At 41.9% G+C, this 26,669-nt stretch overlaps 1 protein-coding gene and 1 long non-coding RNA gene across 6 annotated transcripts in view; one reads left to right on the top strand and one right to left on the bottom strand.

The window, feature by feature from the left end:
• The window catches only part of shf (Src homology 2 domain containing F), a 161,611-nt gene that overhangs the window by 24,905 nt on the left and 110,037 nt on the right, over positions 1–26,669 (bottom strand). For 2 of the 5 annotated variants that reach the window (XM_082182231.1, XM_082182230.1), the window contains exons 4-5: positions 22,554–22,640; positions 8,350–8,493 (exon numbers count right to left, since the gene is read on the bottom strand). The exons of 1 other annotated variant lie outside the window; for it this stretch is intronic. In XM_082182231.1, coding sequence (XP_082038357.1) covers positions 8,350–8,493; positions 22,554–22,640 — 231 coding nt within the window. The remainder of the gene's footprint in view (positions 1–8,349; positions 8,494–22,553; positions 22,641–26,669) is intronic. 2 more of the 5 variants (XM_082182232.1, XM_082182233.1) reach the window with 2 other exon arrangements.
• Positions 13,401–16,112, top strand: LOC309507870. The gene is made up of 3 exons (XR_014209266.1): positions 13,401–13,463; positions 13,512–15,338; positions 15,413–16,112. It is a non-coding gene; the product is annotated as an uncharacterized lncRNA (long non-coding RNA).

Below are 26,669 nucleotides of genomic sequence, written 5' to 3'. Positions count from 1 at the left end.
CACACACACACACACGCGAAACACTCGTCTTTTGTTCCTCCCTTCATTAAACCCCGTGCATGCGATGCGTTTCACACAGCCGAAGAACAGCAGATCTCCACGGGCTTATTCCTCACAGTCACGCTCGCATAATGAAATCTAGATATATTTTAATTATATTATTTCATATTCTACAGAGACTCAAGCCTGAAAGAAAAGGACCGGAAAGCGGCAACAATTAATTCAGAGCCGAAAACAAAAGGCTCCCGCTTTTCTTGGTGCAAACAAAAGAGTTTGCCTATATTTATATGCAAATTTGATTTCTGGCCCATCGAGTAGCACGCGGAAATTAAAATCTCGTCAGATTAATGAGACAGCTTGTCAAACGCTATAGTTCAGAACAATAAACGTCGACTAGTATTGGCTAGTTGATTAGTGAGGTCAACTGGTGCTTTAAAGACTCCAGACATTTAGAGAATGGTCATAAAATATGAGCAGAACTCAGTTGATATTTGACTGGTTTTGTCCGTCCTTCTGTTAGACTGTCTCACACATGAATTATGTTGAATATCTGTCAGCTGTTAAATTTAACTACACAATTAGATAATACCAGTTTAGCTCAACCAATCACCAAGCAATGCTTCATTGTGTTCAGTCTGTGTGTAAAAAGAGCATTAGCAATTAAAGAAAACACACTTCAGCAAAACATGATCAGCTCAAAGTGTCCCAATCATTTCTGGTCCCACATTGTTCTAAATGTCACTGGTAGTCCCTGTATGAAGAGCTTCTGGGTGTAATATGTCACAGTTTACTTTATTCTGCTCTCCTCACTCACATTAATGAACTATAGTGTCCTGATCACACTAGTGACACATATCACACATTATATCTGGTGTCTGAGTAATGTTTGCTTTGACTGTGCATGTTCTTGTTTGTGATTTCGTTCATCTTTAAAGCATCACTTGAAATGTGTTTAATAGTTTCTGGATGTGAGTCTGAGCTTCGGCACGTCCAGAAAGCAGCGTTCCCGACTGAACTCCCTGAAACGACCCTTTAACCGGTTTATTCCTGATAGGAACTGGAGTGACGGGATCATTTTACGGTTAATCTCTGGAGGAAAACCCGGATCAATCCAGGTTAACTTACAGCCACCTGACGTGCTTACACACACACACACACACACACACACACACACACACACACACACACACACACACACACACACACACACACACACACACACACACACACACACACACACACACACACACACACCAGTGCCAGAAAACCATCCCGTCTCACACATAAATCTGGATTTGGAGCGAGATCATGAGTGACACGCAATACCACTTTTAAGCATTTTTTTGGTTTTATTGTGGCACCCTGATACACACGCAGATCAAGTGAGCGAACGCCGTCCAGAAGTCTGAGACGGAAACATGAATTCTAGTCATCTGATAGTTTGATCCGTATTCCTGAGGATCTGAACATCTGTAATCTCCAGGAACAATCGCTTCTCCACATGTCCCTGTCGAACGCATGGAATGGGAACGTGGTGATTGGGTTACACACACACACACACACACACACACACACAGAAGTCTCAGAAGTGGTTGTTTCTGAGTGTCAGATGTGGGTCTATAAAAGCCAGCGAGGTGTTTTCAGGAAAGCTGGACTCGAGCCGTCTGTGATTTTCCGCTTCACTGGAAGCAAATGCTTAATTTGGACGGTTTCGGCAGGAAGACGCTGGATTCTGACCGCAGTTCATTAACTTTATCTGAGCATATGTGCTTCATGTGCTTCATGTGCTTCATGTGCTGAAAAGCTCTTCAGACGTTTGCAGGAGCGGGAACGCCACAACACAGCAGTGATCATCCACAGGGAAAACCTCTTCACATTATTCAGCGTAATGGAATAAAAAGTTGGATCTAGAGTAACAGAGTGACTACTCAATCATAATAATAATAAAAATATACTGTTAATATTTTTACATTTGTTAAAATATATATATATATAAAAAAAATATAAAAAAAATTATATATATATATATATATATATAGTGGTGGCCAAAATTCTTAGAACACTTGGCATATTTAAGGTTTCAATGGTTATTTTCCAAGAGGACAACGACCCTAAACATTCTTCACACCGGCGACCGAAGGAGTCTGCTGGAACATTGGAAACGATGGACTGGCCCATCAAAGTGCACACCTCAACCCCCTCGAGAACATGTGGGGCGAGTTGGAGAATAAACTGGACAGATCTATTGTTCATTCAAAGGAAAGCGTTTGGCTTCAGTTGCAGAAGGCCTCGGATAACAATAGTGTTGAAGAGAGATGTGCTGCTGTATATCTGCAGAAGGTGGACATGATAAACGTTAAAAGTGGATAAAAACAGTACGACTCACTTCATCTGATATTTGTTGAAATATCGTTCCACGAACATTATGAAATTAATGAATGGTTTGGAGGCCAAAAAAAATTCAATATTTTCAGATCTGTCAGGTGTTCTAATCATTTTGGCCACCACTGTATATATATAGTATATATACTATAATTTAAATAATACTTAAAGTCCTCCTGTAGTCAATAATTTTATCCTTTAAAACTCATATCTTGAGTGTAACTCGACACCCTTGCCTCATTTAGTATGCGGTTCTATGAATATGCAAATGAGCCCCGCCTCCACTCACTCACTCAGCTCAGAGATCCACTGGTTGACGATCACACGTTGATCTGATTGGTTACAAGGTAGTTTGTGACGTCAGAAACACAAGCGATTTCAAAGCGTGTTTTTGAGAATTTCTTTGGTTGTTTAATGTTTTTTTACGGACAGAGATCTCATGATCATGGAAAGCCTGAACATATCAGTGAATTTTGAAATGTTGATTTCTAGAACTCCTAATTTTTGGGTTACTTTTGATCTAAAAAGTGTAAAAATGCAAAATGCTTTTACAAATGCAATCCATTACTCAGCAACAATTGGAAAAGCCATAAAAATGTCATTTATATACATATTTTATATTTTTGTGGTTGTTTTTGTTTTAAATAATAAAAAAGTTTAAGTAATAGACCCTTTTACAGCCCACGTGATCAAATAGTTGCGCGCGCATTTTGGCAACGGAAGTGGTGTTGTTCCCCACTGGCTCTAACGTGTTAGCTACTCCGAAAGTTTATCAAAACGGTTTCCCAGCATCAAAATGTCTGGTTGTTGCGTTTACGGTTGCACTAATCGATATTCCACCAAGGGGCTTAAGTTTTATATTATTCCGACAGGATCACGGCCGTTTCAGAAGAGTGGCTGCAGGCGATTAAACGTGTTGATTGGAGCGAGGACATAATAAAAAATGCTTGCGTCTGTTGTTGCCAGCTGTTGTTGCCAGCTCCTCCAACACACGATTACTCTTCAAGACATTCAACTCTCTCCTCTGTCCACCTCCACCACCTCCCGCCTCCTCCTTAACTGCTGACGATTTTGCGACCTTCTTCACCAACAAAACAACAGCTATCAGCAGTCAGTTCTCAGCTCCACACACACAGGAACCCAGACCGACCCCTTCCACAGCCAATACCCCTCTGTCCTCCTTTTCTTCGCTAACCGAGGAAGAAGTATCTACACTTCTCCTCTCCAGTCACCCTACCACCTGCACGCTTGACCCCATCCCCTCACACCTTCTACAAGCCATCTCTCCCACACTTCTACCATCACTCACACACATCATCAACTCATCCCTCCACACTGGCACCTTCCCTACAGCATTCAAGCAGGCTCGGGTTACTCCACTGCTCAAAAAACCAACGCTAAACACATCATTGGTAGAGAATTACAGACCTATCTCTCTCCTACCATTCATTGCGAAGACACTTGAAAGAGCTGTCTTCAACCAACTAACATCCTTCTTGTCTCTAAACAACCAGCTGGATGTCAACCAATCTGGCTTCAAGAAAGGACATTCAACTGAGACTGCATTACTGTCAGTCACAGAAGCCCTACGGATCGCAAAAGCTGCTTCCAAATCTTCAGTCCTCATTCTCCTGGATCTGTCTGCTGCCTTCGACACGGTGAATCATCAGATCCTTCTGTCCACCCTCTCATCACTGGGCATCACAGGAACTTCACTCCACTGGTTTGAGTCCTATCTCACAGGTAGGTCCTTCAAGGTCGCATGGAGAGGCGAGGTATCCAGAGCACATCAGCTGACCACAGGGGTTCCCCAGGGTTCAGTTCTTGGTCCCCTCCTCTTCTCCATCTATACCACATCACTGGGACACATCATACAGGCACACGGTTTTTCCTACCACTGCTATGCTGATGACACACAGCTCTTCCTCTCCTTTCAACCAGATGATCCCACAGTAGCTGCACGGGTCTCAAGCTGTCTGGCGGACATCTCCACATGGATGAAGGAACACCACCTGCAGCTCAACCTGGCAAAGACTGAGCTTCTCGTCCTCCCTGCCAATCCGTCTCTACAGCACGACTTCACCATCCAGCTAGAGTCATCATTAATCACCCCATCAAGATCGGTCAGAAATCTTGGAGTAACGTTTGATGACCAGCTGACCTTCACAGATCACATTTCAAAGACAGCTCGATCATGCAGGTTTGCACTGCACAACATCAGGAAGATCAGGCCTTTCCTAACTGAGCATGCAACACAACTTATCGTCCAGGCCCTGGTCATCTCTAGGCTTGACTACTGCAATGCCCTTCTGGCTGGACTCCCAGCATGTGCGACCAAACCCCTACAGATGATCCAGAATGCTGCAGCTCGTCTTGTCTTCAACGAGCCCAAGAGGGCCCACGTCACTCCTCTGTTCATCTCTCTGCACTGGCTACCTCTAGCTGCTCGCATCAAGTTCAAGGCACTGACGCTTGCTTACAGAACTATCACAGGCTCAGCTCCCTCCTACTTTCACTCACTCCTACGAGTCTACATCCCTACCAGACACCTACGATCGGTCAACGAGCGACGTCTCGTGGTTCCATCACAGAAAGCCACAAAATCACTTTCCAGAACATTCTCATTTACAGTTCCATGCTGGTGGAACGCTCTCCCCACCCTCATCCGGAATGCAGAATCCCTGACAACATTCAAAAAACAGCTGAAAACCAATCTCTTCCGTGAGCACTTAACCTTATAAAAAAAAAAAAAAAAAAAAAAAAAAAAAAAAAAAATCCTTTCCCTTTGAAACATCACTTATCAGGCTTATGCTACTCTGAATAATACCAGAACTTCGTATTTTGAGCACTTCCTGCGTTGTTGTTGCTTTTGCCTCTTTATGATGACTCGCTGAACTTAGTCCTAATTTGTAAGTCGCTTTGGATAAGGGCGTCTGCTAAATGACTAAATGTAAATGTAAATGTAAATGTTGTTTAATCCAGTCGCGTAGCTTGACACGCTGCTGATTCTCGCCATACTTCCGTTGCCAATATGCGCGCGCATACGTTGCTACGTCATCATTGTGTACAAACAGTAAAAGGGTCTATTGTGGGAGTTTTAAAGGGCCCCTATTATGGATTTTTGAAAATGACCTTTCATGTAGTGTGTAACATAACTAAGTGAATGAAAACATCCTGCAAAGTTTTAAATCTGAAAGTGCACCGTATATAAAGTTATTGTCTTTCAAAAGTAAGAGTCGACTCTGAGTCACTGAAACGAATAGTTTTTTCAAACGAGTCATAAGCTGTTTCGTTATGACGTCAAGACGACACATTAGCATATTGCCCGCCCACTTATTGCGCGCACAGACACCAGGGAAAACTCCAACCTGAAACCAGCAGCTGATTCCTGTGGACACTGGAGAGCATCATGTCCAGGAGACGCTGTGCTCTATAATGTGAAAGTAAAGCCAGTATTTTTTTCACTGCCCAAGGACGAGTGAAGAATCAGTGGTTAAAGTTCATCTTTACCACGATACCACGATTTTTTTTTTGTTACATCAGTCATCCACGCTAGAGCTCGGCTAATGCATACACTGTTATTGATACAGTTTTCACATGTTCACCGCAATATATTAGAAAAATACTCTGTAAATAAATGAGTACAAGTAAAATAATGGGTTTGTTGATGGACATGCACTTGTTAATGCTGATGGTGAGGAATTACAGTTGGAACATCTCATAATGTTCCTCAAACTGAGTAGAGTATCACTGAGAAACACTGAGGCCCCATCCACAATACTGCGTTTTAGTTTAGAAACGGAGAATTAAAACGAATACGATCTCCGTCCTCACCAGCGTTTTAGCTGCATATTAGAATTGATCTCCGTCCACATTAAAACAACTGAAAACGCGGATCACGTGACCATTCACCAACACTGGGCATGCGCGTGCCGGTGTAAACCTAGAGACTTTCAAACATCAAAATGTCATTTATTAATATGTATTTGTGTCAAAATGACATATAAACATCTTTTCCTATTCTATTTTGCCTGGAAACGCTTCCAACACGCTTGCGTGTCGCATGAAAAATAGGCGTCGATTCTATTTCTAGCATGCATGCGTTTTTCACGCGGCAGTTTCTTACTGTAAGAAACTGTTCCAGCGGGTGGAGTTTACTGGTACTGAATATTACCTGTGTATACTCCATGACTGATGACACCCAATCATAGAGCCGAGCGTGAGCCTCTACTACGTCATCGTTTCTAAAGTCCTCCGTTTTGACCCGTCTTCACTCAAACGCCCTCCGAAGATTCAAAACGCAATACGGGATCGACAGCGTTTCTAAACTTCTCCGTTTTAGGTCTTCGTTTTTGCCGTTTTAGTCTGGACGGGAGGTGCAAACGTAGCAAAAGGTCTCCGTTTCTAAATGAAAACGCCGTAGTGTGGATGGGGCCCGAGTCCTGCTCGAGTCATGCTTGTGATGGAGGTTTGGGTTGAATAATAGTTCTTCCAGTGTTTCATCATCGGACTTGCGCTCACATTGATATGGTCAAATCGACATCATTGTTCATTACTGTGTTTGGTTTACGGTGTAGGAAGCCTCAGGACACGCAGAGCTGACGTTGTTATGACAACGGGCGTTTTTGTTTTCGACGCGCTGTACGAGGTAAACCAATCACAACAGACTGAGATGTCTGACCAATCAGAGCAGAGTATCTCGCGGAAAGGCGGGATTTAGAAAGATTGATTCATCTGACGAGTCGTTTGAGAATCATTGAAAATGTGGTGATGTGCAAATGTATATAATGAGGAATTTTTTTTTTTTTACCTTTGATGCATGTACACCTGTTGTAGGAGACTCCAAAAAAGCATTAGGAAACTTTAAAATAGAATAATAGGGACACTTTAAATGAGAAACAAAAGCAAGGTTGTAAAATAAAGTCACTTTGTGAAATTTAAAGTGACATTGTGAGATATAGGGCCCTATCTCGCACCCAGCGCAATTGACTTTGTACAGCGACACATGTGTCTATCCTATTTCTCACCCGACGCACAGCGGACTTTTCCCTCCACAGACACACGTCGGTAAATTAGGGAATGAACTTGCGCTCCCGGGGGCGGTTCAGTGAAAAGAGGAGGCGTGTTCCGGCGCAAACGTTCCCTGGTGCTATTTTGCAGTTTCAGAAAACAATTCCGCCACTGACCAGGAGAAACCTAGTCTAAAGTCAGTGGCGTGTTCAGATGCTATTTTAAGGGTGCATGCTTGGCCATAATGTAGCGTGTGCACAACACACACACACTTTGCTTCTCTCATCTACACAGACGCAGCCGTTCACATTTTTGCAAACCATACATGATTACAAGGAAAAATATTCCACACGAGGGAAATCATTGAGTCCATGAATATGTGAAAAAAAGCTAATGTGTGTGTGTTTCTCCATCCCCAATGTCACTTCTCTGTGTTTTACGGCCCTGACGAGAACGTCGGTCTCCTCGGCTGTGAACCGCTCCTGGCGTGCGTCTGGCAAATCCGCCGTTATAATAGCAAACTGCCATGGAACAAGCGCGCCTGCTCTTAAAGGGAATGTGAGATGACGCTCTGATTGGTTTATTTCACGTTACGCCCAAACCACACCTATGAGTAATGAAGCTCTTCAGACCAACACATTTTAGATTTGCGTCGAGCGCAAGAGTCATTTATCCCGCCGGTATAATAGCAACAGCGCCAAAGATCCGCCCACAAAGTTACTTGTGTTTCGCGCTTGATACTTGCGTTTCAGATCGTTAAAATAGGGCCCAAAAAGTCAAATTTCAGTGAAATAAATGAGCAATTATGAGAAATAAAGTCACATTCGCATGTGAGATATAAAGCTTGAGACATTAAGATCTCTTCTGAACCTCAGCAATCCAGTGTCTCCGTGTGTGTCTCGTGAAGGACAGTGATAATGAGCGGGTCGGGGGTCGAGGGTCAAGGGTCGGACCCACCGTTCGTGTGCTGGTCACAGGCGTTCGCTGTATCTCTGAGACCCGGAGAGGACGGAGACTCCACCAACTCCATTACAGGAGGACTGGTGTTGAGCTGCCCGACCGGAGGAGGCCACGGCAGGTCCTTTATCACCTTAATCTCCACTGCAGAGAGCCAGAGGAACAGAGGAACAGAGGAGAAAAGAGGAGAGGAACGTCAGTGAAGCAGGATCAGGTCAGCAGGGAAAACAGACAGACTTGGAAACGGAAACAGGAAAGGAAACAAACAGCAATGCAGTGCATTCAGGTCTCTGCGTCTGTCACACACACACACACACACACACACACACACACACACACACACACACACACACACACACACACACACACACACACACACACACACACACACACACACTTTCACCCTATAAAACCTGCTGCATCATATTCCATACATGGATTTATGATGCCTATAAATAATCAAAGTTTGCTGAAAAACCTGCCGCACAATCTACTGCACGCCTTCTTGTTTTTTTGTAGCAAGTAAAAGCCTTTTAGTAATTAAGTAAACGTCAGAATAACTTTTATATTCTTGGTAATATTTCAAGATGAACACTTACTGGACTGATTATCCATGCACAATTTATTTTTAGAAATAACATGAGTATCAAATATGATCATCAGGCTTTTGAGGAAGGTTCATTTGTTCATCTCTTAATCATCATTGTATTGCATTACATTTTACGTTTGAAAACTAAAGCTTTGATAATAAAACTAAAGCATTTAAATATCATCTTACTAGGATATATTATTGGCAGATATTGAGTAATATATAGAGTAACTGATATTTATATGCATTTTATGACAGTATCTGCTCTACTGTTATAAAGAGTTCATTGATTTACTTTACAAGCATCAGAATTTCATTTCTTTTTGTCCATATAAATATCAGCATCTGCACCAGAATGCATATTTTTGCTCAGTTTTGGCCTCTGGATGAAATCGATCTGTTTTTATCCTTCATATTCTCACTATTTCAGACTATATAAGCCATTAAATATGAGTAATCAACACAAATGCAAAATTATTATTGTTTGCCTAAAGGTTTAATAAACTGTTCCATTTCTAAAACAACAGATTTAAAGGGTTAACTAATAAAACTGATAAATGCTCAGAGAGTGAGGTGAAAAGATTTGACTCCTAGTAAAGACAGAAGTCTTTGTGGGATTCAAATTATTATTTTTCGTTATTATACGGCTCCTTAATAGGAACACACACACACACACACACACACAGTAGCATCTCCATACGCTGCGTTCATTACAGACGTGTCAGATCTTGTCTAGTGTGTTATTCAAAGACAATAAATGGTGTAAAGCAAATGCACTTTTCTCTTTCTCTCTATTAATGCATCTTTCCTGGACGTAATCTTGCCCAAGTGCAGCCATCCAGTGACAGCAAATCTATTCCCGGGAACATCCCACTCGTTTACAGGAGAAGCGGATCCATATCATAACAGAGAGCGCATGAATAGAGCTACATATGTCATACCAAGTTATTAAAGTGCCCCTATTTTGCTATATTAAAGGTTCTTAATATTGTTTTAAAGGTCTCCTTCAACAGGTTTACATGCATTCAAGGCCAAAGAACATTCAACATTCAAGGCCTCAGTTTCTGAAACGCTTCCATCGAGGTCTCTCTAAACCTCCTCCTAGAACTCCATCAAGTTCTCTGAGAGCTGCTCTGCTCTGATTGGTCAGAAAGCAAACGCTCATTAGCATATCTGAATCTCAGCTCATCTCAGATAAACTACAGTGTTTGAGGGCGGAGCTAAGAGACGCTGCTCAGCCAATCAGGACCACAGGCGGGCATTATGCAAATGAGTAACAAACCTACAGCAGGAGTGAGACTGAATTACTGACGACTCGTTTCAGTTCAGAATCACTTCTTTCTTTCAGGAGACAAAAACTGTATATGAAATCATTTGCAACATTTGCCAGAGTTTCTTAGAGCAGTTTCTCTGCATCTCTTGACTCTTCACAGTGACCAGTTCTGTGCATGAATTACCTTCATGCACCAGTTAATTAAAAACACGACAGAGTGAGTCGATGCGCGCCGGGAGTTTGATGTGGAAGAATGAGACGTCGCTGTCACTTAAGCCCCGAGCTGCGTCTCTTTATTAATAAAACAAGGAACAAATCCCTTCATTTTGCTTTCCATGCATCTTGTCCCTGTCGGTGCGCTGACAGAAACTGACACACAATCCCAAACAAACACCAGACACACTCAGATCGGCTCCGTTGCGAACAGATGCGAATGCACGGCTGAAACTCAGAGCAAACACACTTGTGATTCTCTTGGCATCGGCTGCTCTCAGCACTTGACAGGCGAACGACTGAAACTGCCAGCGCATCCAAAATAAAGCTGGCTGTTTGTTGACTGCCTGTCAGGCTTTACAAGACGATAAACGGACTCAAGGTCTCGGTTATGAACTCGCCCTTGTCTTTGACTCCAGAGGGGAATCATTTAATCAACTTAGGAGAGAGAAAGAAAACATTGAGGAGGACTTATAATGCTTGATGTTGTTTCAGGCTCTACTAGAACAGGTTTTCCTGCTTGAATGTTGATTATTTTCCTCATATTCTCCATTGTTGCGGCTCCTCTCTTCCCAGTCTGTCAGTAACGCTCTGGTTTCCCGAAAGCATCGTTAGTCAACTATGGTCGCAAGTTCTGTCGTTATCATCAGTTCAACGAGTCAGTGTTTCCCGAAACCATCGTTCCAACATTCGCAAACCGCATCGCAGAGTTGTGTGTTTGAACGACAGCTCTCGAACTGTGGTTAGAAGAAGAGTCTCTAGATTGCATGACATGTGGACTCAATAAAGCCTTATCTTGAGCAAAATAATATACCATGTGCATAATTTATAGCAAAACATCTAGCATTAATTTGATCTCAAATGATTCAGTAAAAGAAGTTATTACTCCATCAAGTTCATGATATCATTAACCAACGTGGTTGAACGACCAATTTGAGATAATATGGTTTCGGGAAACAGTCGTGACGAGGTAGTTGATTTCTTCAAGGATGAATCGTACTATGATAGTGAAGCAGCGAGTTACAGCGTTGTACAGGAAACACACCCCTGTTTAGTTCCTGTCTCTATGAAGCCCCTCCTTCTGAAAAACAAAACTGCGCTCTGATTGGTTGGCTGCAGCAGTGTGTTGTGATTGGTTGTGTTTGGAAAATGTTAACCACCAGTTTCAACACACTACTAACTAACTCAACCAGGCCCCGCCCCTTTATTCTGCGCATTAATTATTTAAATTAGGGATGCACGATATATCGGCCACCATATCGGTATCGGCCGATATATGTACATTTTTCATCGTTATTGGCCCGGTAAGAAATTTTGGTCGATATATATTAAAGCTGATAAATAATGGATTATTTCCTTCAGCTGAGACGCTTCAGATGTGCACTGTTCACTCTGATGGTTTTGATTTGCTTGAATATGATTGAAATCACTTGAAAAAAGGAAAATAAGGTTAAGTGCAGCACAAGTCTGTCATATCGGCTACATACAATTATAATGAGAACATCATTATAATTGTGTGCTTGGGTCATGGCTTTTAATGGTGAGACTTTTGCTTTTTAATCAAGCTCTCAAAAATTATAAAAAAAAAAACTAGATTGACATTTATTGGCCAATATATCGGTTATCGCCTTTCAAATACAAAGAATTATCGGTTATCGGTATCGGCCAAAATGTTCATATCGGTGCATCCCTAACATGGAGAATAACTCCCGCTGGAGGGACTCTGAAACCTTTTTCACGCTCAAACAGCAACATTACACACTAAAGACAGATAAAGGATAGTAGACGAGGATCTCGAGCCAGCAGAATAACGCTCTTCTGAGAACGATTAGCATTGTTCACCAACGGCGTGATATGATGTCAGTTGACAGAGCCGCCATTATCCGCTGGTTTCTGCTGAATTGTCCCGATCCAGCGAGTGAAGGCGAGGTCAGGCTCTCTGACAGATAATATAATAACTTCCTCACGGCGGGTGAAGTGAAGGCCTGCCAGAAGCCTGATTAAAGAGCTAATTCTCATTCGCTGCTGCAGATTAGTGTGTAATTGTTTTGGGAGAGGGAAGCTTCGTCTCGCGTCCCAGTATGAGAAGTGAATTCTCCCAGGTCACACACTTTCGCTGACACACAGATAAGATGAATTGTGCATCTCAGCTGAAGGTGAACTCAGTTAACAGGCTGTAATGCTTCTTGCGTTAAGCCAGAAAGCATTTGCTGGCGTCTTTTGAAAAGCACTCGGCCCTGCGGTAATGCAGCATATTGTGAGGATTACTGCGTTTTACAGCCTTGGCAAAATCCGTCATGCTAAATGACTGTGTTGGTAAACAGGAGCTCTAGAGGAGGAGGAGTGGGATGCTTTGTCTTCATTTCTGGGTGTTTTTACACTTTGCTCATTTCAGGAGGTCTGGCAACAATTTTGGCTTGTACTGTATGTCAAAACAGGGGGACTTTAAAGGGGTGGTTGAATATGATTTGACTTTTCTAACTGTAGTTAGTGTGTAATGTTGCTGTTTGATCATAAACAACATCTGCAAAGTTACAACGCTCACAGTTCAAAGCAAAGGGAGATATTTGCTTTTACAGAAATAACTTTTTAAGGACTACAACAAACGGCTGGTAGAGACTACACCACATTCCTCCCGGGTTAGTGACATCACCAACCCTAGAATTTACATAAACCCCGCCCCCGGGAACGATTTATAGATTATCAAGACAGAATATGCTAATCAATGACTAGAAGATAACTACACATAAGCTACATAACTTCATCAACTAACCATTCAGAAATGTCCTGTTGCTTCTACATGTTGTCACTTCTTCTCGAGTCTCTCCATCATTGTCTGAATCCGGTTTGTCTGACTCCGGTATAAAAGGTTTTTGAAATTTTCAGTGCATGTCTGTGTGAGTGCAAACTCTTGAAGCTCCGCCCCCTGTGCCGGAAGCAGCGGCTCATTTGCATTTAAAGAACAGACACAAAACTGTGCATTTTTGCTCACCCTCAAAAAGTGACAATTTTAACTTGCTATATGAAAATATCTGTGGGGTATTTTGAGCTAAAACTTCACACACACACACTCTGGGGACATCAGAGACTTATTTTACATCTTGTGAAAAGGGCATTATACCACCCCTTTGATTAAATAAACAAGTTAAATCAGCAGCCCTAATAAAAACCATTTAATTTATATTTATTATTTTATTTATTTATTTTAGAGACAGACAGAAATCTGAGTTTTGAAGACGTACAAAAACCCCATCAGAAACGTGAAGCAGGAACAGCGGGACCATGAGGACTCGAAAACATCAATCCCATTTGCCGTTAGTCTCAAAAATAAATGATTTTTATGATCGCAAAGGTGCAACAACACCAATTACAACACCGATTACACACTCCGCTCCTTTGATAGACACACTTCTACACGCTCTCTCACAGCTCATTTTACCAAATTACAACGATTGAGTTTCTCAAGCAACCCGCTGTCACCAAATAATAGCCAATTTAATACAAGTGCTGCAATATTACAAGCACCAGCCTCAGATTAATATTCAAACACACACACACACACACACACACACACACACACACACACACACACACACACACACACACACACACACACACACACACACACACACACACACAGTCAGTGACAGCTTTGAACTTTGGCTGAGCTCACAGTCTGCCACGGCTCTGAGTTGATGTGTGTGTGTGTGTGTGTAACACACAGTGTGTGTGTATTCCCTGTCCTTTCCTTGAACTGCCACCAAAATTGGGGGAACAGTGTGCAAAAAAAACGGCCTCAATTTCCCACAATCCCCGTGGGCAGAACTCAGGGTTTATCTCATGTTCCAGCCGAGATGCTGGCGGGTCGGTTCCCCTGGAAAACAGCACAACGGATTGATTTCATTTCACACTTTCATCATCAGACCTAATTAAGGCATCAAGACAGAAGAAAGGCCATTTAGACACGATCAGCTTCAGGCGGGATGAACAGATTCCACGATAAGACAAATCCAATATGAAATATTAAACTCTCAGGACCCGATGTACTGGAGCGTTTAGACGACACAAGTTAGCGTTAATAATATCTGACAGTGTCTAAAACTCTCAGAAACATCATCAAGCCTCAGTGTAGATGATACACTGACTCAATAACATCCTCAATCCTCTACAGGAATCAGTCTTTTAGACTCACTTCAAGCCAAAAGCGACTTCTTAAAGAGTCTCTCGATCGGTTTCTGGTTAGCGCTGTTGGCAAATTGTATGCATATTTAAAGCTTGGGGGTGTGCGGTAATTATACAGTATGTATAGCTGTGGAAATGTGGTAAAGTGTGTTGCCTACGCCTCGGGCGCAATTAGAAAAGTCAAGCACCTTTTTGAAAAGCTCACCGCAGTTTCTGTGGCATTTCAGCGCTGCCATCTGTGATAAATAAGATGATAAATGTTCAGTTAGTGTGTGAGCGGGAGCAGATTTCTTCACACTGCTGGATACGTCTGATAGGAGAGATACAGATTCACTGAAATCTTCTTAAAGTCGACATAAAAGGAAGTTGCTGTCATGTTTTCTTCCCTGTTGTGCCGTTTATCTGGTTTTTCCCAGTATTGCTTCTGGATAAAGCCATGCGGATCTCAGCTCGGTTGTCTTTTCTTTGGTCTTGTCAGAATTGAGAAATTAGAAAATGCCAGACAGTCTGGTTGAGGAACGGCCACTCCCGAGAAGACAAAGGAACTTTCTCGAAATTAACATTTGACTCTCTCTTGAGAAGCTAGCATCCCCGAGTCGATCACCTCGCCCATGCTCTCTCTCACGCTGAGATCACCAGATATTCACCCAAACATCTATATGGTTTAATGTGAATATTTCTCATACAGTATTACACATGTTTGGTATCATTTGAAATGTCTCAGTGTGACTGGTGTCTCATTCCCAAAGAAGTAAACCAAAAGGTAATGAAGTTCTTAAGAGTTTAGAGATAACTCGCACACAGAGGAGGGCGTGTCTTCCAGGAAAATGACATCCGGCTCCCAAAAGGTGTAAACGCTGAATGCAAATTCCCATCATTAGCAAATGTTTCCATGTGAAAGAAGTTTCTGTCTATATAAAGAAACGCAACAAGAGGCTCGTGGCGATTCTGTACCTCAGATCAGCCCATAATGTTGAAGGACCTCAAAGACTTCAGCATCATGTATTTTTCAAAATGACGGGTTTATCTTTTACTCTTTATCTCTGAGCATTTGATGTCGAAGTATCTTTGATTGTGTAAGCGTGAATGCGACCAATCTCAGGTAAATAGCCAATTACCTCTGTTTAGTGACCGAAGCTGGCGAGCTTGTGATCGTGAAAGTCGCGTTAAACAAGGCGTGAGGACCTCTGAGCGACATATGAACGGGTCAAATATAAGTAAAGAGTTAAATAGAACAATCAAATGTATTGTTAAACTATTATATAATTGACCAATAACCAATTGGCAATCTAACCTAAATTCAAGGTTGTGATAAAATGGAGTCAGATATAAAATGGAGTCAGATAAAAGCTTAAATGGAATTAAATTACTTTGCCATGCGGAAAGACAGTAACGCTCAGAGACCTTCCCCCGTTCTATCGGATACCGCCATTGGGCTGATCTAGACGGGCTAACAGTCTCACTGTTAAACATTGCATGTTTAGGTGTTTTGAGCTTGTTTTGGTTCATTTACATTTTTACATTTACATTTATTCATTTAGCTGACGCTTTTATACAAAGCGACTTACAATTGCTATATATATGTCAGAGGTCGCACGCCTCTGGAGCAACTAGGGGTTAAGTGTCTTGCTCAGGGACACATTGGTGTCTCACAGTGGATTCGAACCCGGGTCTCTCACACCAAAGGCATGTGTCTTATCCATTGCGCCACCACCACCCCCCCTCATTTAATTGAAGCTTTTAAACACTTAACATGAAAGAAAAAAAAAGAAAAAAATTGAATGTAGCCTATAATGAAACGGTCTGAAATCAGCAGCTGAATGACAGGAAACTTTGGAAAAAGAAATGCTGGAATTTGATTGAAAATGTCAATAATGGTTACTCAAAGGGAAGTTGTGCTCGTCTTCTCTTCTCTATTGTGTCGTTTATCCGAGTGAAACGCTTCAGGATCTAGAACAAATGTGGGTGGGGCTTGATTGTGTCTGTGGGGAACTGATTGGCTGGTTGGATGGTTGTGGTTTGCTATTGGCTGATCTCATGTGAGTGACAGGTTGCCCCGCCCTCGTCATCAGAGAAGAGAAGAGATGCTGCTGTTATTCTGATTCAAGATTATTAACACAATAATGATGTGCACCGATAAATCATTTACAATAAACACTGCAATATTTAATAAAAAATATAGGAATTGTCCATTTTGATTTCATCGTGACTTTAAGAACCATCCTAAGAAAAGATAATACATTTTTTTGGGAATAAAATATATAAAACTTGATTCATAAATAGCAATTCTTTTTTTTTTTTTTTAGAATGTGTCATGAATCTGGTCACAGGTGTGTGTGTGTGTGTGTGTGTGTGTGTGTGTGTGTGTGTGTGTGAGAGAGAGAGAGAGAGAGAGAGAGAGAGAGAGAGAGAGACAGAAGATAAGCCCTTTGGCATTTCTGTCTCTGAAGTGGCACCTTTGAGCTCCAAGAAAGAACCATGAGGTTTTGTGTGTGTGTGTGTGTGTGTGTGTGTGTGTGTGTGTGTGTGTGATTGATGACAGAAGACTGTTATCACACCACAGCAGCAGGATGAGAATCAGACGGAGGTCAGCGTCAGACATCAGGAGTGTGTGAGACTGAGGTGTTTGAGACTGACAAAATTGCATATATTTACTGTATTTAATAATGTGACGGATCGCGAGCACAGAATACAGTCCTTGGCTGCGTTTACACACTATACAGCGCTTATGTATAATATGCTTATGCATTATATTTGTTGGCCCTTGAGATAAAAACAAAAACATTTATTTCTCCTCTTGTCTAGTTTGCTTCCAAATCAAGTTGTCTAATAAACCTGGTGTTGTATATTACAAATATTGTTGGTCTTATATGTCTGTATGTTCCTCGTTTGTAATTTGTGGATGAATGTAAATAAAGGTCATCTTTTGCCAACACTCACTGTATTTGAGCACTCGTAGAATAAATGGTGTTCCATACAGAACTCTAGGGATTCTGAATTACATAACGCTTTATGTCAAAAAGGTTCTATATAAGGACAAATGTCTTAAATGATTGCATGATACTTTCATGTTTATTTACTTTCATAGTTTATTTTTTATTTTTTATATACATGAAAAATTCTCGTGATAAAGAATGTTTATGAGCTGTTTAATTCATAAAATATGTTAATCAATTAAAATGAGTTAAAACTAAATGGATAAAATGATCAGATGATGGAACCCCTGAAAGGCTGTGAAGTGCCGGATGAAACTGGGGCTCTTCGCGTGTCGGTCAAAAATGACAGATTTTATTAATTTTTTTCAATGAAATTATTGTACTATATTTTAATTTGATAATGTTTTTTATTAAATATTTTGTATTTTTAGGGGATTTTATGGAACTAAATTATATGTACGCTGTATTTATAATCCATTTATTCACTTTTTGAGCATAAACCTGAAAATTTAATTTCCAGCTTAAACTGTGGTACATCTTGAATGCTTTAAAGCACAGACTGAAGTTTGATCTCTTCTCAAAGACGACACTTGGCAGATTATCGCTGAAGTGAAAAAAGTTTTAAAAAGTGATTTTTTTTGTAAAAAGTTACAGAATTGTACGTTTATTGTTATAAAAAATGCACTAAAAGACTATTTTACATTTTTTATATGAAATATAAATGTTCAAAAACACATTTTACTCTAAAACTGCAAGAAAATTGAACTTTGAAAATTGAAAATTAAATTTCCCCGCGAGGAGCACAAGTGTGACGATTTATTTCAGGACCATTTAACCTGTTCGCATCATGTCCATGGTTTTTTTGGGTGTTCACACAGCAAGTGCCAAAACCTTTACCAAGTTTCATACCATTCCGATGAAGTAAAAAAAAAAAAAAAAAACGAAGAGCACCCGAGGGTGAAGAACAGAAGCTTGTAGAAGCTCTTCTTCTGAGATCGCAGGTATTGCGGTTTCTAAAGCCCTTCCATATGTAACACACAGACACGCTTTCCAGAAAACACTGTGTGTGCAGTTTGGTTTCACCTTGTGAGTTTATCTTCATAGACAATCAGCCACACACACACACACACACACACACACACACACATTCTTTAAAGTGTCGTCTCATCAATAGTATTTGCACTCATCAATCTCTCTCTGCTGTGCTGATGTGTGTGTGTGTGTGTGTGTGTGTGTGTGTGTGTGTGTGTGTGAGCAGATAACCAGGTGAGTAATTAGGAGACACACAAGTGCACAACCCTGCAGTGACCGACACTAACACACATCACTGATAAACACACGAGTGAATATAACACACGTTAATGAATAACCCCGGCGGTGCATAAACATCAGGATCTGAACGCACTGCAGTGAATCAAACGCACTGCAGCACACACACACACACACACACACACACACACACACACACACACACACACACACACACACACACACACACACACACACACACACACACACACACACACACACACACACACACACACACACACACACACAGGCTGTGTGTTTAATTCGTCACACCAAACACAGATTGATGAGAGAGAAATGTATATCAGCCGCAGCGCTGAGTAATAACTCCAGCACTCGTATGTTCTGCGCTCGCTCGGCGTCTCCGGGAGTCACAGCAGCATTATCCTCATCAAGCACTCACGGTTTACACGCTCACACACACTCGCTACTACAAATTATTATTCATAAATTCATTTTTCACGTAATAATGAAAACTAGCGAAATGCAGATCCGATGTAAAACTCTTCAACACACACTGACGCCTCCAGAATCACACAACCGTCCGAGACACAAAGCCTCCATTTATGGAAAGACCCTAATGAGCGTTCCTCTCGTGTCATGACCTCATGATGACCTTTGACCTCTGGGGTCAGGGGTCGGGCGTCGAGACGGGCCTTGAAGATTCCGTTTGAACATTTTTCTGGGAGTATTGAGAGGTTCCTCTGAGCGGATCCGGCTCCTGACGGAAAACAGAGTCAAAGCAAGTCTTTCTCCACACTGAGGCGGAGTGAGACGTCGGGAAAACTGGGACAAACACATGACAGGAATAATAAAGTCTTTGAGAGCTTCTGTCTGACGGACACAACTCTGATTTCCTCTCAAAGGAGGAGATGATTCACATCGCAGGAGGAAATGACAGATTATTACAGATAAACACATCTAGATTAATCACACATTAATGCATGAAACACAAGAATGTTTCACATTAAATGCAGCTTATGCTTATCAACAGCATTAGAGATCAGACACGGCTGAATGTGTATCAGTGCATTTACAATGTCATTCTGAACATCTAAAGTACTATCTTGATGATGCTAAACATATCATTGTACGGTTAAATTTCCATTACTTTTCCAGGCACTTGTAATCACTGGTTAAGGGTGTGTGTGTGTGTGTGTGTGTGCAGGTGTTCATGTGTTCATGTGTGTGTGTGTGTGTGTGTGTGTGTGTGTGTGTGTGTGTGTGTGTGTGTGTGTGTGTGTGTGTGCTTGTGTGTGTGCGTACAAGTGTTCATGTGTCCATGTGTGTGTGTGTGTGTGTGTGTGAGAGAGTTTGTGTGTGCGTACAACTGTTTGTGTGTCCATGTGTGAGTGTGTGCTTGTGTGTGTGTGTGTGTGTGTGTGTGTGTGTGTGTGTGTGTGTGTGTGTGTGTGTGTGCGAGTGTGAGTGTGTCCGTGTGTGAGTGTGAGTGTGAGTGTGAGTGTGTGTGAGTGTGAGTGTGTGTGTGTGTATGTGGGCCCTATCTTGCACCCAGCGCAATTGACTTTGTACAGCGACGCATGTCTCATTCCTATTTTGCACCCGACACACAGCAGACTTTTCCCTCCACAGACACACGTCGGTAAATTAGGGAATGAACTTGCGCTCCCGGGGGCGGTTCAGTGGAAAGAGGAGGCGTGTTCCGGCGCAAACGTTCCCTGGTGCTATTTTGCAGTTCCAGAAAACAATTCCTCCACTGACCAGGAGAAACCTCGTCTAAAGTCAGTGGTGTGTTCAAAAGCAATTTTAAGGGCGCATGCTTGGCCATAATGTAGTAGGGTTGGGCGATGTCCCCTAAATTGGCAGCTGACGATGGGGTGGGGGGCTAATTTATAATATTATTATTAAAACTTGCTTTTTTTTTTCAATAAAATTTCAACAGTAGTAATTATTAGGTCCATAGACAACTAAAAACAAACATATATTCAGCAAACAATAATAAAGTTGCAATATGGAATTAATTGTGCAGGGCATTCGCCGTGAGGTTACCAACTGATGAGCATCCTCTTCGTGTGCGTGTGAGAGAGAGAGAGAGAGAGAGAGAGAGAGAGAGAGAATGCACACAGTACTTACATCTACTGTGTTTACGGGAATACTCGACTTGGCATTTTGATATATTTCTGTGTTTATTTGGCCGTTTAGGCGCGCGACCGAAGACAAAGGTTACTATGCTTGTCCGTGTTGCGCTCGGAGCGCGCGCACAGCATCCTCTCAGTAGAATTCAGTTCTCTTTCGCGACTTATCGCGCTTTAAATAATTATTTTCAATATAAAGCACATCCTGCTCTTTCCTTTCTCATTCATTCATGTTTTGTTATTAATACATTTAAACAGAATCATCAGCTGAAATATGCGCAGATTATCAAAAATACGACACATTTATAGAACATAAAGGGTCTCATTATGATGGTGGCTCTCCATCATCGTCAGCCATCATCGTCCATCGGCACAGCCCTATAATGTAGCGTGTGCACAACGCACACACACTTTGCTTCTCTCATCTACACAGACGCAGCAGTTTTCATTTTTGCAAACCATACATTATTACAAGGAAAAATATTCCACACGAGGGAAATCATTGTTGTGTCCAAAAAATGTGAAAGAATAGGCATAAATCTAGCTTACACATTTACCCAAATTATCATACGCCTGTTTAACCGAAGCTAATTTGGGTGTGTTTCTCCATCCCCAATGTCACTTCTCTGTGTTTTACGGCCCTGACGAGAACGTCGGTCTCCTCGGCTGTGAACCGCTCCTGGCGTGAGTCTGGTAAAGCTGCCGTTATAATAGCAATCCGCCATGGAACAAGCGCGCCTGCTCTTAAAGGGAATGTGAGATGTCGCTCTGATTGGTTTATTTCACGTTAAGCCCAAACCACACCTATGAGTAATGAAGCTACTTCAGACCAACACATTTTAGATTTGCATTAGGCGCAAGAGTCATTTATCCCGCCGGTATAATAGCAACAGTGCCCGAGATCCGCCCACAAAGTTACTTGCGTTTTGCATTTGATACTTGCGTTTCAGATCGTTAAAATAGCTTTTCCATCACCACAAAACTATACTTTCAAAAAAGTGTGTATTGTCAAGTTCCATTGAAAGTATAGCAGGTTTTGAGTTTTTGTAATCTGACGGATGGGGAAATGAATCTCCTCTGTAATCAGATTCTGTGCCATAAAGCTTAAGCTCTATATTTAACCCAGAATATTCCTTTTAGAGGAAAGAGAAACCATAAGAATAATTTCCACTCTGCCCTGCGAGGAACACAATCAATACACTCCCATGAAGCTAATGCAGTCATAAATCCATGAAGACAGAGAGAGAGAGAGAGAGAGAGAGAGAGAGAGAGAGAAGAGAGAGAGAGAGAGAGAGACAGAGAGACAGAGAGAGAGACAGAGAGAGAGAGAGAGAGAGAGAGAGAGAAGAGAGAGAGAGAGAGAGAGAGAGACAGAGAGAGAGAGAGAGAGAGAGAGAGAGAGAGAGAGAGAGAGAGACAGAGAGAGAGAGACAGAGAGAGAGACAGAGAGAGAGAGAGAGAGAGAGAGAGAGAGAGAGACAGAGAGAGAGAGACAGAGAGAGAGAGAGAGAGAGAGAGAGAGAGAGAGAGAGAGAGAGAGAGACAGAGAGAGAGAGACAGAGAGAGAGACAGAGAGAGAGACAGAGAGAGAGAGAGACCTGCAGTACCTGTGGAGGATCTAGAGATGTGGAAATCTCTTCCGCTCGCTCCTCTGCTCGAGTCCTCATGACTAATGCAGTCATAACAAAGCAGTGCTGTTCCACACACACACACACACACACACACACACACACACACACACACAGGACAAAAAAGGAAACACCTTTCAAGAACTCATGCACAAACATCTATCCAGCGGATATTCTTTTCTTATTATATTTCATTTGTCAAAGAAACCCAATAACTCTGTAGAACAGCCATACTTATATACACCTGAGTTAGTCATGAGTCCCAAACCTGCAGAACACACACACACACACACACACACACACACACACACACACACACACACACACACACACACACACACACACACACACACACACACACACACACACACACACAAGCACACACACACACACACACACACACACACACACACACACACACACACACACACACACAAGCACACTCACTGACACACATGCATGCATGCATGCACACACACACACAAACACTCACACACACATGGATTCACGCACGCACACACACACACTCTCTCTCTCTCTCTCTCTCTCTCTCACACACACACACATTTTTTGCAGTCATCCAGAGAGTCAGGAACTGTAAATGATCAGTTCCTGAAGTGTTGAAGACAGTTGCTCTCATTCATTCAATCAGTGAGAGAGAGAGAGAGAGAGAGAGAGAGAGAGAGAGAGAGAGAGAGAGAGAGAGAGAGAGAGAGAGAGAGAGAGAGAGAGAGAGAGGACAGAGCCGTAAGCAGTAAATCTCCCAGCGTTCACATGAACAGGTGGAAACGGAAACTCCTGTTAAAATGAGCCTTTTTACACATTCAGCTTAATTTGCAAACAAAATGTGTGAGCGATTGAGCATCGCGTTGGAAAGGTCACGCGTGACGTAGGCGGAAGAACCGACCCAGTGTTTACAAGTTTGGAGTAGGAGACTGCTCAAAGTTATTGTTGAATGACACATATTTATATGTATTTGTGTCAGTTTGTAGTTTAAAATGGTCCTTACGTGTGCATATCCTGGATGTTTAACGATGTCACGCGCGACCTTGATGACGTAATGTGTGTCGCATCTCAGAGATGGTACAAGACCAGCATTTGTGTTTAAAAAGTATATAAATGTTATTATTTTGTTATAAAATGTCTGCTGGTTTGTCTAGATAAGACTCTTATTCCTCGGCTGGATCGTGTCGAGACTTTGAAGCTGCACTGAAACTCACATCTGGACCTTCAGCCCGTTGGACCCCATTGAAGACACTATATGGAGGAAAACCCTGGAATGTTTTCCTCAAAAACCTTCATTTCTTTTCCACTGAAGAAAGAAACACGGACATCTTGGATGACATGGGGGAGAGAACATTATCAGGAATATTTTATTTGAAAGTGAACTAATCCTTTAACTATACTAGCCCTGACCTTTACCAACAGCTTCTATGATTTATTGTTTTTCAATCAGAGCTGACAAAAATGAACAAACTAAATACAACCAATTAATAGCAACTAATTTTAACCCATACGTAATGAGTCCACGGCAACACTAGACGTTCAGCAGAACTTCCACAGACACTGCAACAATCATTATATCACGTCACATCACGACTTCTTTAAAAACATAATTCAACATAATTTCATTTTTTTCCAGCCATTTTTTTCCTATTTCACTACAAAATGCCACATGTGAGTCATGACGAAAGTCAAATGAATCATCTATATGAACTGATTCACTAAAATGATTGACCTTTAACATCCATTGAATCTTTCTATTGCGCACGATTTCTTAAAACATTTTTCTTAATTTGTTACAATGTTCCATTTTCTTCTTGGTTCAGTTCGCTTTCATAAGGCAACATTTCAAAACGTACCAAAATGTGTTCTTGCAAGTCACATGTGAGTAAAACTGTCCTCTTATTGGTCAGAGTTTCCTCGGCATCCTCCATCAAGATCATTGACAAGTTATCCCAATATTGAGGCTTTATCTGTAGCTGTCGTCACACATGCAAACACATTTCCAGTTATGAATTACGATACCGCTTGGTTCATTGGTTCGGATTGCTTTTTGAATCAAATGAAATAAAATAAAATATTTGAACCGAATCGCAGTAGAGTTTGTTTTCAACCGGGCCGAGACCACCTCGTTCAGGTTCTTCAAAGGCATTGCTGTGAAAACCCCCTTCCAGAACCCTTATTTTTAAGAGTGTAGTGGGAAAGCTACAGTGTTTTGCCCACAGACAAATAGTCAAGTTAGTAGCATCACTTTTAGTTAGTAACTCCCCGACATCCAGCAGAACGAGCACAAGACTAGTAGGCGGCTGCATATATGAAGAAGAAAACCATACAAATATTCTAACAAAAGGTTTCTCAGCTGTGTTTGGTAGTAGTAGGTGTCCTTAATAACATACTAAAAGTTTACCAAAGTTTGACTTCTAGAAAGGTGTCATTTTCAAGATGGCCCTTAAAATATCCTAACTTCATTATTTGACCTAGCCAAGTAATCTTGGTGCCTAACTCCATGTTTTCTGGGTCTATGAATCCATTGGAATTGTCTAAATTGCACTGACATGATTACATACTTATGGAATGCATGATTTTGTGAGATTACTGTAAGGTTTTATCTTTGTTTGGGGTGAACCAGAGATGTAAACGATTTAGCCTATGCCATGTAACTCCTACTCAGTTCTCTGATCTAGATCAATGATCCTGTTTTGCTCTTCCAACGGTTCCTGATCATGTCGAAAACTGAACAGTTTTCACTGGAAGATGTAATGAGCTATGAGCCCTGCTCCCTGTTCGAAGGCAAGGAAATCTTCCGTAAAGCCAACAAGCCCCAACTAGCACAGGCAGTCACTGAGTTCTCAAGCAAGAAATCTAACAAAACTGTCCTGGATTCAATCCCAACAACTGAGCATGATGTCCGGTGGCTCCCTGGTTCACCGCTTGGCATTGACAGTCATATGCAGACTTTACCATACGCCATTATGGTAAAGCAACAGTCGCTTTTGATGGTTATAGCGAAGGTCCTTCCATCAAAGACAATACGCATCAGAGACGTGGTGAAAACACTCACCCCATCGTTAACTACAACGCAGAGACTGAGTTTGTGGGAAGAAAGGATGATTTCCTTTCCAGATCTTGCAGCAAACAAGGACTTATCAATCTTATGACGAGGAGCTGGAGAAGAAGGGCTGATGCAGACGTGGACATTGTCAAAGCTGCAGTCAAGGCCTCAGAACATCAGCCCACAACCTTGATAGGGGAGGATACAGACTTACTCGTTCTTCTCTACTATGCTGGGATGAACAATAGAGGCCTCTATTTTCGTTCAGACAAGTCCAAAGCTACTAAAGTGTACAACATCAGTGAGATGAAACAAGTCCTGGGTAGAGACTTGTGTTCCCAGTTGCTGTTTATTCACGCCTTCACAGGATGTGAAGTATTTCTTCACGCATTTTTAGTGTTGGCAAACAGACAGCATTCCAGAAACTTGTGAATGGTGAATCAACCATCCAGGCCTGTGCAAATGTGTTTCAAATATCATAGAGGACCATGGGACCAAGGCAATGGCAGTGTTGCTCGGCGGAGAGAGTACCGATTCACTTGTCTCTTTGCGCTACAACCTTTTTAGCAAGAAAATCATTACCGCCAAATAGGGTTGGGTACCAAAACCCGGTTCCAATAGAGAACCGGTTCCGCCGTAAACGGTAGTATCGAGACCGAATAAGAACGCAACTTTCGGTGCCTGATTTCGGTGCCTGACTTTTTTCACCGCCCCCTATAAAACATCTCGCGGCACGAATGATCCAATAACAAAACATCTCCAGTTAAGCAGCAGAGCATTCATTTAGTTCGTTTGTTAAATAAGAGACGATCTAGCGCTGAACTGTGTTTTTTAAATGATCAAAGTGCTCGTTGCCGCTGCGATCAGTGGCTCGGATACAGTGCTTTCTCTTGTGTCACCGCACTTTCTTCACTCGGACGCGCTTCAATACGTTGCAGAGATCGATCTATTTATGAGGCGTCGTCTATATGAGTATGTGCGCGGAGAGTTTGTGTGTGCGTGCTCGCGTCTCAGATGAGTATGTGCGCGAGTTTGTGTGT

This window comes from Leuciscus leuciscus, assembly GCF_965113295.1.
Source record: "Leuciscus leuciscus genome assembly, chromosome: 10".
In the NCBI taxonomy this organism is placed as follows: Eukaryota; Metazoa; Chordata; class Actinopteri; order Cypriniformes; family Leuciscidae; genus Leuciscus; species Leuciscus leuciscus.
This window is presented reverse-complemented; position numbering and strand designations above follow the sequence as displayed.